Here is a 13,224-nt window from a genome sequence, read left to right on the forward strand (position 1 = left end):
AGAAGGAAAGGAGAGACTGCAGAATGTGGTGTTACGGTCACAGCTAGGGTGTAGAGAGATCAACTTAGTGCGAGGTAGGTCCATTCAAAAGTCTGACAGCAGCAGGGAAGAAATCCGCCCAACTTACCGGGTCTGACCTACATGTGACTCCAAAGCCACAGCAATGTGGTTGGATTCTTCACTGCCTCTCTGAAATGGCCCTAGCAATAAATTCAGTTCACCGGGCAATTAAGGGTGGGCAACAAATGCTGGCCTCGCCACTGATGCGCACACATTCCAGAAAATGTATTTTAAACTTCCTCTTCATCACACGCAAAAAAAAAGCGCTAACCTCCCTCGAATATCTCCCCATTTCATCTGACTGCCACTGAAAAACTTTATCTGTGTTAATTGCACGACAGGAAATAATTAGCACAGCTCCACTCCACACCTCTGCTGTGATGACAGCTGTTTTCGCCTTGCCTTCTTTCAGACACCTTTCAAAAATAAATTTGTTAAAGCACATCTTAATTTATTACTTTGTTGTTGCACGAATCCTGAAATATATACTGCCGCGCTGTGCCACTTTCTGAAACCTTGTGTGTGCGTTTTTTAGAGAAATCTCTCACGTGTTAATTGCGGTTACTTCTGACATCACTTGAGTGAACAAAAGCCCTTCCTTGTCCTGCAGTCAGGTTGCTACCAACAAGACTGGGAGGAAAGAGTGGTGTGCAGAAAGAAGTGAGACTGAATCCCGTTTTAAGATTTTATCATTCGGCTTTGCAGTGGCCAGTGTGAGTGTGAAGATCTTACAATATCCAATTTCAGCGAGAGAGGACACACACATTCTTTCCCTCCAGCCACAATGACTCGACTCCGCTTTAAGGACGCTTTTTGGGTGAGTAGGTTTACCCATTAATTTGAGAAATGTGATTTCGTTTCCCCTCCTGGGGTTGGATGCAAGGTGTGTAGATTTGAGATCAGTTATTTGCTGTTTAGTCGCCTTACCTGGAGAATGGCAGGCTCGAACCCGGGATTTGATGTTGTTCGCCTCTTTAACATTATGGGAAGTGTCCCTTGAAGCGCTTATCAAGTCCCGCTTATCAATTCTTCCCGGGGGTTTTGGTCCCATATCTTGTTGGGTTGAATTGGATTTCTCTCACATCCATTTTCCTAATTTCACACAATCTTGTGCTGCCTTTTAAAGTTACCAAATAGTATTAACTCCCTCTGGTAATCAATAACCAAGGTCATTTGATGTGACAGCCCTGGGCTGTGTGAACATTGTAAACCCTTCTCCCCTCCCTTTCTCTTTCACATGGCTCTTTAGAAATGCAAGGTTGTTCTTTTATGCACTCGACACTTGAATAAAACTCTTATTCTCTCAAAGATCCTAATCTGTCCCTGGGGTGTATTTGCATCTGATTTATTCAGTGTCATTCAAGTACAGAAATGTAATTCCGTCCTCAGCTGTCAGTGAGATGAGGATTGAGTTGCCCTGAAGGACAGGGTGTGGTCCACGGGTATCAGAAACTAGTGGCTCCGTTAATTTGCTTCAGTTAAGTTTCTGTTTCTTAATTTTTAATTTTGTCACAAGTTGACTGACATTAACACTGCGGTGAAGTTACTTTGAAATTTCCCTGGTCGAGAATTTAGCATGGCCAATGCACCCTAACCAGCACATCTTTCAGACTGGGAAGAAATCCATGCAGACACAGGGAGAATGTGCAAACTCCACACAGACAGTGACCCAATCCGGGAATCGAACCCAGGTCCCTGGCAGCAGTGTGAGGGTTTTTCTCTCGTAACCACGGTTTTTTAAGCTCTAAGCGGTTGAAGTGTAAAAGAAACTATTGCGATCAGATTGCCAAGGCTGCTTAGATATCATCGCCCAAATCTGTGGCCTTTGTCACCCTGAAGGACAAGGGCAGCAGGTGCATGGCAACAGGAGAGGGTGGCACAGTGGATAGCACAACTGCCTCACAGCGTCAGGGACCTGGGTTCGATTCCCAGCTCGGGTCACTGTCTGTGCAGAGTTTGCATGTTCTCTGTGTTTGTGTGGATTTCTTCTGGGTGCTCCGGTTTCCTCCCGCTCTCCAAAGATGTGCAGGTCAGGTGGATGGGCCATGCTAAATTGCCCTTTAGTGTCCCAAAGATGTGTAGGTTAGGTGGATTGGCCACGGTACATGTGCAGGGTTCCAGTTACGGGGATAGGGCGGGGGGTGGGCCTGGGTAAGCTGCACTTTCGTAAAGTCAATGCGGACTCGATGGGCTGAATGGCCTCCTTTTGCACTGTAGGAATTCCATGATTCTATTCTGTGACATCTCTACCTTCAAATCACTTGCCTTGGAATTCTATGGCTGTTCCTTCTTAGTCCCTGTGTCAAAAACATGCGACACTTCCCATAACAGCACCGTGTGGCTGTTCCTCTATCACATGGACTGTAGGGACCGAGAAGGTCATTCATCATCACCTTCTGAGGTGCGATTGGGGATAGGTAACACAGCCTAGCCTAACCAGCAACACTCGTTAAAACGTATACTGTATTATAAACCACTGTTTTGTCAACACCCTTTGGTACATTTACACTTGTCTTTCATCCATCCTTGTTCTGGGTGGGGGGGGGGGGGGGGGCGTTGACTACACTTTTTCTCCACCAATTTCCAATCTCCACTGTCCTTCACTGCCTGTCCCATAGAGAGACCAGTCCACGTTCTGGTAGTACCCATCCAAGTTATCTGGACTCTTCCTGTGCATGTATTCAGGGGCTTTGCCTCCATTTCCAAACGCTTTTGTTTGAATCATCATGTGTGAACTTCCTGGATTTCACTGCCTTCCAGCAAGTTGTCCTCGGTGCCAGCTTTCTCCAGCGTGCACTTGTTTGTCCTCTTGGTGCTCCATGCCAGAACTGTCTGTTCTGCTTGGCATTAAAATTGAAGTCGGGAGAGAGATGGTCTTGTCCAAAGAGTTGTACTGTGCTGTGCTCCAGTGTCAGCCGGATACAAACTCTGGATTCAGGTTGTTTGTGCTTTAACCTTGCTGCACTAACGTGACTGTTGCAGTTGGGGAACGTGTTGCAAATTCACCCAAATGTGTGGCTTTAAATTTCTTTTTTAAGTGGAGAGAGTTGAGGTTGTTTATATTCAAGGCAAAACCATCCCCATCTCTGTGCTGGACGGGTCTGGGAAGCTCCCAGGGTCAGTAGGAACATACTGTAATACACTTGGACTGGAGCCGTGAATCAGTTGGAACAAATCCCTGTTCTGTAGCATTTTGCTACTCAGATACTTTAGAGAAAATGGATTGCTGGTATTCTATCCAGCAGAGTGAAATTTATTAAGGAGATTAACATTGAGCCATAGGGACAGCACAGTGCTTAGCACTGCTGCCTTGCAGCACCAAGGACCTGGGTTCAATTCCAACCTCAGGTGACTGTGTGGAGTTTGCACATTCTCCCCATGTCTGTGTGGGTTTCCTCCAGGTGCTCCGATTTCCTCCCACACTCCATAGATTTTGCAGAAGGAGACCATCTGACTCATTGTATCTGCACCAACCACAATTCTATCCCCATAACCCCGTGTATTTACCCTAGCTGGTCCCCCGACACTAAGGGGCAATTCAGCACGGCCAACCAGCCTAATCCGCATTTTGGAGTGTGGGAGGAAACCCACGTGAACATGGGGAGAATGTGCAGACTCCACACAGGCAGTGACCCAAGCTGGGAATCGAACCTGGGTCCCTGATGCTGTGAGGTAGTAGTGCTGACCACTGTGCCACCCAGATGCACAGGTTAGGTGGATTGGTCACAGTAAATTGCCCCTTCATGTCCAAAGATGTGTATGTTGGGTGGATTGGCCATGGTAAATGCACCAGGTTACGGGGAAAGGGCCTGGGTAAGACACTCTGTCAAAGAGTCACTGCAGACTCAATGGGCCGAATGGCCGTCTTCTGCACTGTAGGGATTCTATGTGGGTGTTAAAGTCAATTTTAAAAAATATATATATTTTTATTCATAAATCTGTCAGAACGTTACAAACATTCCAGAATGACCATCACACAAATAACCATTCAGGTTCTTTACATACATGGGGGCAGCACAGTGGCTCAGTGGTTAGCACTGCTGCCTCGCAGCGCCAGGGACCCAGGTTCGATTCTCGGCTTGGGTCACTGTCTGTGTGGAGTCTGCACATTCCCCCTGTGTCTGCATGGGTTTCCCCCAGGTGCTCCGGTTTCCTCCCACAGTCCAAAGATGTGCGGGTTAGGGTGCATTGGCCACGCTAAATTGTCCCTTAGTATCAGGGAGGTACGCAGAGTAAATATGTGGGGTTATGGGGATAGGGTGGGATTGTTGTCAGTGCAGACTCGATGGACCCAATGGCCTCCTTCTGCACTGCAGGGATTCACTGATTCTTCGACTTATATTTCTGAGATGCATCAGTGCAATGGTTTCAGAAATTTCACAATGGTCTTACAAAATTGTTACCTACACAGAAGAAGTTGCACTCCGAGGCACTTCAGTACAACTGAGAGGCGTCTAATATTCACTGTACACCTGCTTCTCTTGGTTCAATGATATTGAAAGGTCTTCAGACAGTGACCTTCCCCAGTGCTAAGCTTTCAGTACATCCCTCAGCACTGATGTGAAGGTGACTCTTGTACAACAGAGTAAATGAATCAACCACATTACTGTGAGTCTGGAGTCTCAGAGGCTACCAAGAAAGGAAGTCAAGTTTACTTCCCTAGAAACCATTTGTGAACTAGATGGGTAACCTTGAAGGTGATTTAGTAATTTACTGATCACCATTGCAGATAGTGGCTGGGTTCTTCCGGCTGCGAACCCCCCACCACGGGTTTCCTGGAATAGAATGGGAAATTCCATTGGCTGAGGTGGGATCAGGAGATCCCACTGCTGACCAATGGCAGGCCACCTCCCACCAGCATGGAAAGTCCCACCCACTTTCTTTAATTGACTGAATTCAGTTTCCTTCCCACTGGGATTTGAACTCGTGTCTCACATCTTTAGTCCTGGCCTCTGGACTTTTAAAAATTCATTAATGGGACATGGGTGCCGCTGGCTGGCCAGCAATTTTTGCCCATCCCTAGTTACCCCAAGGGCAGTTAAGAGTCAACCACATTGCTGTGGCGCTGGAGTCGCATGTAGGCCAGACCGAGTAATAAGGGCAGATTTCCTTCTCTAAATGATTGAACCTAATGAATTTTCCTAACAATCCTCGATGGTTTCATGGTCATCAGTAGATTCTTAATTCCAGATTTTTATTTATTGAATTCAAATTCCACCATCTGCCGTGGTGGGATTCGAACCCGGGTCCCCAGAACTTTAGCTGAGTTACTGGATTAATAGTCTAGTGATAATACCCATCGCCTCCCCTTGGGTTATTAGTCCCTTGAGACATTTTTTAAAAACATGTTAATGTTTTCAGTGATGCACAGTGGGCTTCTCATGCTCAAATCCTCTGTTTCGATGCATCGTTTTACAGGCTCCGAGAGGTCAAAAGTCCAACACAAGTGTGGGCAATATTGGATGATGTGGGGGGGGTGGGGAATAGAATTTGTGGCTGTCCTTAAGCGAGACACCCACACGTTGCCACCAACCGATGGAAAATTTCACCTACGTTCATGAATAACTCATTACCGCAGCATAGATTAGATGTTACAGTACCATGTCCTACATTAGTGTGAGGGCAGCTGTGTAACACAGTGGGACAGTCTGAAAGATGTGCTGGTTAGGTCCATTGACCTGAATAGGCGCTGGACTGTGGCAACTAGGCAAATTTCACTTCTGTGACTCTATTGAGCCAAACACTGGCAATTGGGACTAGCTTAGGGCTTTGAAAAAATAAAGGCCAGCATGGACAAGTCGGGCCGAAGGGCCTGTTTCCCTGCTGTAAACCTCTAAGACTCTATTTTGACCCAGCTACAGTGAAGGAACAGCCGATATATTTCCAAGTCAGGATGGTGAATGGCTTGGAGGGGAACTTGCAGGTGATGGTGTTCCCAAGTATCTGTTACCCTTGTCCTTGTAAATGGTAGGGGTTGTGAATTTAGAAAGTGCTATCTAAGGAGCCCTGGTGAGTTGCTGCAGTGCGTCTTGTCAATGGTGCACATGGCTGCCACTGTGAGTTGGTGGTGGAGGGAATGGATATTCAAGGTGATTTGATTGGATTTATTATTGTCACATATATTAGCATAGAGTGAAGAGTATTGTTTCTTGCACGCTGTACAGACAAAACATTTATAGAGAAGGAAAGGACAGGGTGCAGAATGTAGTGTCACAGCCATAGCTAGGGTGTAGAGAAAGATCAACTTAATGTGAGGTAGGTTCGTTCAAAAGTCTAGGGCAGCAGGGAAGAAACTGCTCTTGAGTCAGTTGGTGCGTGACCTCAGACTTTTGTATGTTTTTCCTGATGGAAGAAGGTAGAAGAGAGAATGTATGGGGTCCTTGATTACGCTGGCCCGCTTTTCTGAGGCAGCGGGAAGTGTAGACAGAGTCAATGGATGGGAGGCTGGTTTGAGTGATGGACTGGACTATGTTCAAGACCTTTTGTAGTTTTTTACGGACTTGAACAGAGCAGGAGCCATACCAAACTGTGATACATCCAGGGATGCTGCTGGTTGGTGGAGTGCCCACAAAGCTGCTTCTGTGTCCTGGACAGTGTTGAGTTCCTGGTCAATTCTGATGAAGGGCCCCATTCAGGATGCTAAAAATAAGATTCATTTCCAATACTAAATAACTTTTTTTTTGCATTGCAGCAGTTTTTGTTTTTGCTGAACACTCTCAAACTCGCCAAAACAAATTTTTGCAGAGATTGGAAATAAAAACTAGAAAGTTGAAAATGCTCGCCTGGTCTATCGGGAGAGAGAAACCAAGTTCGTTAACTCCTCCTTTCTCCCCAGATGCTGACAGATTTGCTCAGCCTTTTCAGTTTTTACCATTTCTTTTCCAGTTAAATTCCCACGAGATTGCGGCATTCAGATGTACTAATGAAATTATAATAGTACGCTTGAGGGGAAAGCTGATTTAAAAAATGGTTCAGAGAGTACAAATCTCTTAAAAGCAGGTTTGATTGGATGTTATTTCCCGGGGGCAGCTGAGTCTTGTGTAGAGATAGACACCGTCTTGAAAAGACAAGGAATTTAATTAACCAGACGGTTTAAAAATAGCTGAATAATTATAGCATCGCTGCTTTATCTTAGCTACCACATTAACAAGCCCACTAACCTTCAAATGAGCTTTCCAATACTGCATTCGAAGTTCAACTTTATTGCTAATGCCAGCCAGATTAGTTCCCCCAACTCTGAGTCAGGAAGTTATGGATCTGTTTATCACCCCAAGACAAGGCAATATTCAGTGTAATCGCAGCTTACGCTGTCACAGTTGTTATTGCCAGGATATCATCGCCTGCAAGCCAGGATGTCAGATATCTCTTGGCAATTAAACTAACTGCTGGTAAGTTGTGGAAGCTGGCAGTATGTTTGTGGGTGTTTGTTTACTTTGCAAGACCTCAGAAGTAATTGACTGTAAGTAACGCAGTTGGAGATGTTCCTGAGATGCGATGAATAAGGTGCGATATTAACGCACTTCCTTTTCTTAGGACTGATGGAAGCTTGTGGCACAGTGGTTAGTGCTGCTGCCTCACAGCGCCGGGGACCCGGGTTCAATTCCCAGATTGGCCCACTGTCTGTGTGGACTCTGCATGTTCTCCCTGTGTCTGCGTGGGTTTCCTCTGGGTGCTCCGGCTTCCTCCCACAGTCCAAAGATGTGCAGGTTAGGCGGATTAACCGTGCTAAATTGCCCCATAGTGTCAGGGGAGCTAGCAGGGTAAATATGTGGAGCTGCAGGGATAGGGGCTGGGAAGGATTGTGTTCAGTGCAGACTCGATGGGCCAAATGGCCACCCCCTGCACTGTAGGGAGTCTATGATTCTTGCTTTCTTCAGTTGCGATGGAGCCTAGTTGTGGATCATTACCTGTTGAAACAGGGTGGCACGGCAGCACAGTGGTTAGCATTGCTGCCTCACAGCGCCGGGGACCCGGGTTCAATTCCAGCCTCAGGTCACTGTCTGTGTGGAGTTCGCACATTCTCCCTGTGTCTGCATGGGTTTCCTCCCAAACTCCAAAGATGTGCAGGTTAGGTGGATTGGCCATTGCAAATTGCCTCTTAGATTCCAAAGATGTACAGGTTAGGTGGATGGGCCATACAGGGCAGGGAAGTGGGCCTTGGTAAGATGCTCTTTTGGAGACTCGGTGCAGACTCGATGGGCCAATGCCATTTGGGAATAGGTGACTCCATGACCTCATTATGTTGGTATCCATGAATACCATGTGATTAGATATAGTAAATCTACCTGAGTCTTGTTCAGTTGGTGGTGACCCATTGGCACAAACAGCCTATTAGAGAAGGACTTGAGGTGGACAAATGAAAAGGATTCATCCCGTGAAGCTAAATTCCAACCCAAATCTTTGATGAAAAGAATGTTCCCCCTGAACAATTTCAACTTTTCTTTTCCAAGAATGTACTTTATTCGTAATATAACCGAAAGAACATTATGAACCTTCCAAAATGGCCACCACACTGAGTGCAATAATATTCAGGTTGCCTACATCCGTCATGTTGAAGACTCTGAGGTCCTTTAGGAATGTTACAAATATTTCAAGATGTTCATTATGGATGGTGCAATGGTATTAAGTTGTCCGCTGAGGTGTTTTCATGTAGTTGTGGTCGATGTAATATTAATTGTTTACATTCAGTGTAAGCCACATAGCCAGGAGGAGTCTATACAATTGTTTTTCATCTATTGGACATCAGCAATTGGTCAGAATATATTGCCTTCCCTGGTAGGCCATTTCAGAGGGCAGTTGCTGTGGCTCTGGGGTCACATGTAGGCCAGACCAGGTAAGGAGGGCAGATTTCCTTCTCTAAAGCACAGTAGTGAACTAGATGGGTTTTCCCAACAATCGACAATGATTTCACAGTCATCAGGAGATTCTTAATTCCAGATTTTTTAAAAATTAAATTCAAATTCCACTATCTGCTGTGGTGGGATTTGAACCCCTAGTCCCCAGAACATTAGCTGAGATTCTGGATTAATAATCTAGTGTTAATACCACTAAGCCATCCCCTGTCTTCAGTTCACTATGCCTGATAGGTTCTAGGTAGTGATCTTCCTGCACTGGAGGAGGTTGGCCCGAGCTTTCATCCATCCCTCAGCGTGGACTTTGAAAAGTGCCAGTTGGGCAACACTCAATCTGGGAGAACTTTTAATGTTAGTGCCTGTGAAAAACTAGCACCTGGCGAGGCCAACCTTATTCTGTATGTTGCATCAGATGCTCCTACACATTTCCAATGCAGTCAGAGTGCTGATACTTTCTTCAAGTACCATTTAAAGGAAGTTTTGTAATGAGATTCTGATGGAGGCAATTTGAGTTCTGACCATCCTGACTATTCAGAAAGTTTTGAGGGGTAATTCAGAAGTTGTAACAGCTTCCTGTTATTACCGAATGTTATTCAAGTAAGTCTGACACATAACTGAAATCACACGTTGGAAAAAGACATTTTTCATCAGTGTTTCCTTATTAATGATTGACGTGTTTGCTTTCAGGGACATAATTATTCATTACCCTATTATAACTCTCATTACGGGAATTGTTTCATATATTTATTTCCTCTGCTTGTCTTTCATCTCTTCATCCTTTCTCTTTATTCTGTCTTGGGTTCCTAACCCTTTGTCCCACGCTTTGGATACAAAAACACTTAGCATGTGTCTTGCATCTCAATCCACTTTCCAATACAAAACTACGAAGGGTCGTGGACAAAACCCAATCCATCGCTCAAACCATGCATTGAGTCTGTCTACACTTCCCGCTGCCTTGGCAAAGCAGCCAGCATTATTAAGGACCCCACGCACCCTTCTCTCTTCCACCTTCTTCCGTCGGGAAAACAAGACAGAAGTCTGAGAACATGTACCAACTGACTCAAGAACAGCTTCTTCCCTGCTGCCATCAGACTTTTGAATGGACTTACCTTGTATTAAGTTGATCTTTCTCTACACCCTAGCTTTGACTGTCATGCTACGTTCTCCACCTCGCCTTTCCTTCTCCCCTTTGTACTCTATGAACGAAATACTTTGTCTGTATAGCACGAACATAAGAAATAGGAGCAGGAGTAGGTCATCTAGCCCTTCGAGCCTGTCCCGCCATTCAATAAGATCATGGCTGATCAGTTCCACTTTCCCGCTTTCTCCCAATAACCCTTAATTCCCTTGTCTATCAGAAGCCTATCTACCCGTGACTTAAATATATTCAGCAAGGTAGCCTCCAACACTTCAACGGGCAGAGAATTCCAGAGACTCACCACCCTTTGAGTGAAGAAATAATACTTCTCACTGTATCCCAATACATGTGACAATAATAAATCAAATAATTCATTTTGGAAGGATGAGGCAGCTTTGGGGAGAGTTTACAGAACTCTGGATGTGTTGTAGACGGGACAGTGACAAAGGGTGGTGTGGATTCTATGTGCGATGAGGATATATAACTTCGATGCAAGACCTGACTGGGGGAGGGAGGATGAATTTGGGCTCTTCCCATTAGATTGAAGGATGATTTAAGAGAAGTGTTTAAAATTTCTGAAGGAATGGGACAGAATCACCAGTGACAGACAGGATCCTAGTGTTGGAAGGCACTAGGAGATGGAGACTATGGGTGGGATTTTACGGCCTTCCTTGTATGGAAACCATAAAATCCCATCTGAGGTCAACAGACCTCCCCGTTGTCCGCCCCTCGCCCGCTCTGATTCCTGTGGCAGGCGGGACGGTAAAATTTGGCCATTGATTTGAGAGGTTTGGGTAAAAGGCAGAAAGAAACCTCTTGATGCAGAGCAATACATTGTCAGATTTAGTGATTTGAAACATTGAGCTATGGTAAATTAACAGGTTCATAAAACCCCTACAATGCAGAAGGAGACCATCTGGCCCAAGTCTACACTACTCTCCAACAGAGCAGCTTACTCTATCCCAGTAACCCCACGTATTTATCCTGCTAAATCTCTTAACCTACACATCTTTGGATGCTATGGGGCAATTTAGCATGGTCAATCCACCTGTCTTTGCAGTATGAGAGGAAACTGGAGCACCCGGAGGAAACCCACGTGGACATGGGGAGAATGTGCAAACTCCATGCAATCATCTGAAGCCGGAATTGAACCCGGGTCCCTGACGCTGTGAGGCAGCAGTGCCAAAGATTGGGTGAAAGCGAGTGAGCATGTGGGATTAGTGCTGGCAAACAGAGTGAGAATAGTTAGGTGATTTTGTTTTTTGACCAGCACAGGCGCAGTGATCCGAAGGGTCTTTTTCTGCGCTGCCCACCTCTATGTACACCTACCACTGGGGGCATCGCTCTGAAAGCTCGTGGTTCCAAATAAACCTGTTGGACTTTAACCTGGTGTTGTGAGACTTCTTACCGTGCCCACCCCAACGCTGGCATCTCCACATCATACCTCTATGCCTACTGCTGCTGTGGAGGATAAGGGGTGGGGGGAAATAGGGACAGGCAGCAACAGGAGGGGCAAGTAATGAGATGGAATAGGCCGAGAGAAATTCATTTCTCTAACGAACAGCTTGGGTGCAAGCACAGCTCCAGGGGGAAAAAACTCCACTTTGCTTAATATTACTCACCTGGTGTCCAAATGCTGTTGGCAACTCAGCGGCTGTGAAACCTGTTGGAGAGTTTAATATTTGTCCATGGGGCATAAAGTCAACAGTGAGGTAGCACAGGCTGAAGGTATAAGATCATTTCCCTTTGCTTTACTCAGCTTCATCAATGTGGTTAACATACGACCACCAAGCTTCCCCATAGAATCCAAGTTTCTGTTTCTATACCAATCATCCTTGTAGCTTCCTGAGTTTGATTGTTAATTTTTATGTAAAAAGACTTCCATTTCTATAGTGCTTTTTTGAAAAAAAAGTCTCCCAACATCTCAATCAGTAGGGTTGAAGAGTAATGAAGGTTGGCGCAGTGTTTGGGTGGGTTTCCTCCGGGTGCTCCGGTTTCCTCCCACGGTCCGACAGACAAGCTGGTTAGGGTTAGGAGAAATTTCTTCACCCAGAGGGTGGTGAATGTGTGGAATTCACTCCCACAGAAAGTAGTTGAGGCCAAAACGTTGTGTGATTTCAGGAAGAAATTAAAGATAGCTCTTGGGGCTAAAGGGATTGAGGGATATGAGGGGTGTGTGGAAGGAGGAATCAGAATATTGAATTCGATGATCAGCCATGATCAAAATGAACTGTGGAGCAAGTTTGAAGGACATACTTCTAGTTTCAATGCCCCTCACTCGCACAACTTTCAGACTGTGGGAGGAAACCCTCTTAGATATGGGGAGAATGTGCAAACTCCACACAGACAGTGACCCAAGCCGGGAATCGAACCCGGGTCCCTGCGCTGTGAGACAGCAGTGCTAACCACTGTGCCACCGTGCCACCCAAGGCCCAGTCTATTCTAATATTCTACTTCAATCAAATTTGGCTCGTGATGTGGCCAAAAAATGCAGAAATTGCCAAATGTCTTGGATAGGTTCAATGGGACAAGAGTTTGGGTGAAACCCTAAGGCCTTGCTCTTTGCAACAAGGTGTTTTGCAAATTTTATTTGCATGTCAAAAGCTTGTGCTACATACAGGCGATTTATATTTCCATCACTAATCCCACATGCTCACTCACTTTCACCCAATCTTTGGCACTGCCGCCTCACAGCGTCGGGGACCCGGGTTCAATTCTGGCTTCAGGTGATTTTGTGGAGTGTTCACGTTCTCCCCGTGTCTGCGTGGGTTTCCTCCCACACTGCAAAGACAGGTGGATTGATCGTGTTAAATTTCCCCACAGTGTCCAAAGATGTGTCGGTTTGGAGATTTAGCGGGATAAATATGTGGGGTTACTGGGATACTGGCTAAGCCGCTCTGTTCAGAGAGTCAGTGCAGACTTGATGGGCTGAATGGTCTCCTTCTACATTGTAGGGGTTTTATGAACCTGTTAATTTACCATATAAATCACAAAATCACCTAACTATTCAAACCCTATATTTTGGAAAGTTGCATGTCTGCAATATCCCTTAACCAATCTCGTCTTACTCTACATGCTGCAGTCTGGTGTACGGGAATGAAAGGATATCAAGTGTTACTTCCCATTGTAGATTTCCCATTTTTGGTTTCTGGTCAACTTCCCTGAACTCATTCC

General features: G+C 45.6%; 1 protein-coding gene across 1 annotated transcript in view; it reads left to right on the forward strand.

The window, feature by feature from the left end:
- The first annotated feature begins 692 nt into the window (after positions 1-692).
- The window catches only part of pstpip1a (proline-serine-threonine phosphatase interacting protein 1a), a 79,786-nt gene continuing 67,254 nt past the window's right edge, over positions 693-13,224 (forward strand). The window contains exon 1 of the mRNA XM_080216160.1: positions 693-877. Within this exon, the coding sequence (XP_080072286.1) occupies positions 845-877 (33 nt within the window). The 5' untranslated portion in view covers positions 693-844. The remainder of the gene's footprint in view (positions 878-13,224) is intronic.

The sequence above is a fragment of the Carcharhinus amblyrhynchos genome, chromosome 32 (assembly GCF_965287045.1).
Source record: "Carcharhinus amblyrhynchos chromosome 32, sCarAmb.v2.hapA, whole genome shotgun sequence".
Lineage (NCBI taxonomy): Eukaryota > Metazoa > Chordata > Chondrichthyes > Carcharhiniformes > Carcharhinidae > Carcharhinus > Carcharhinus amblyrhynchos.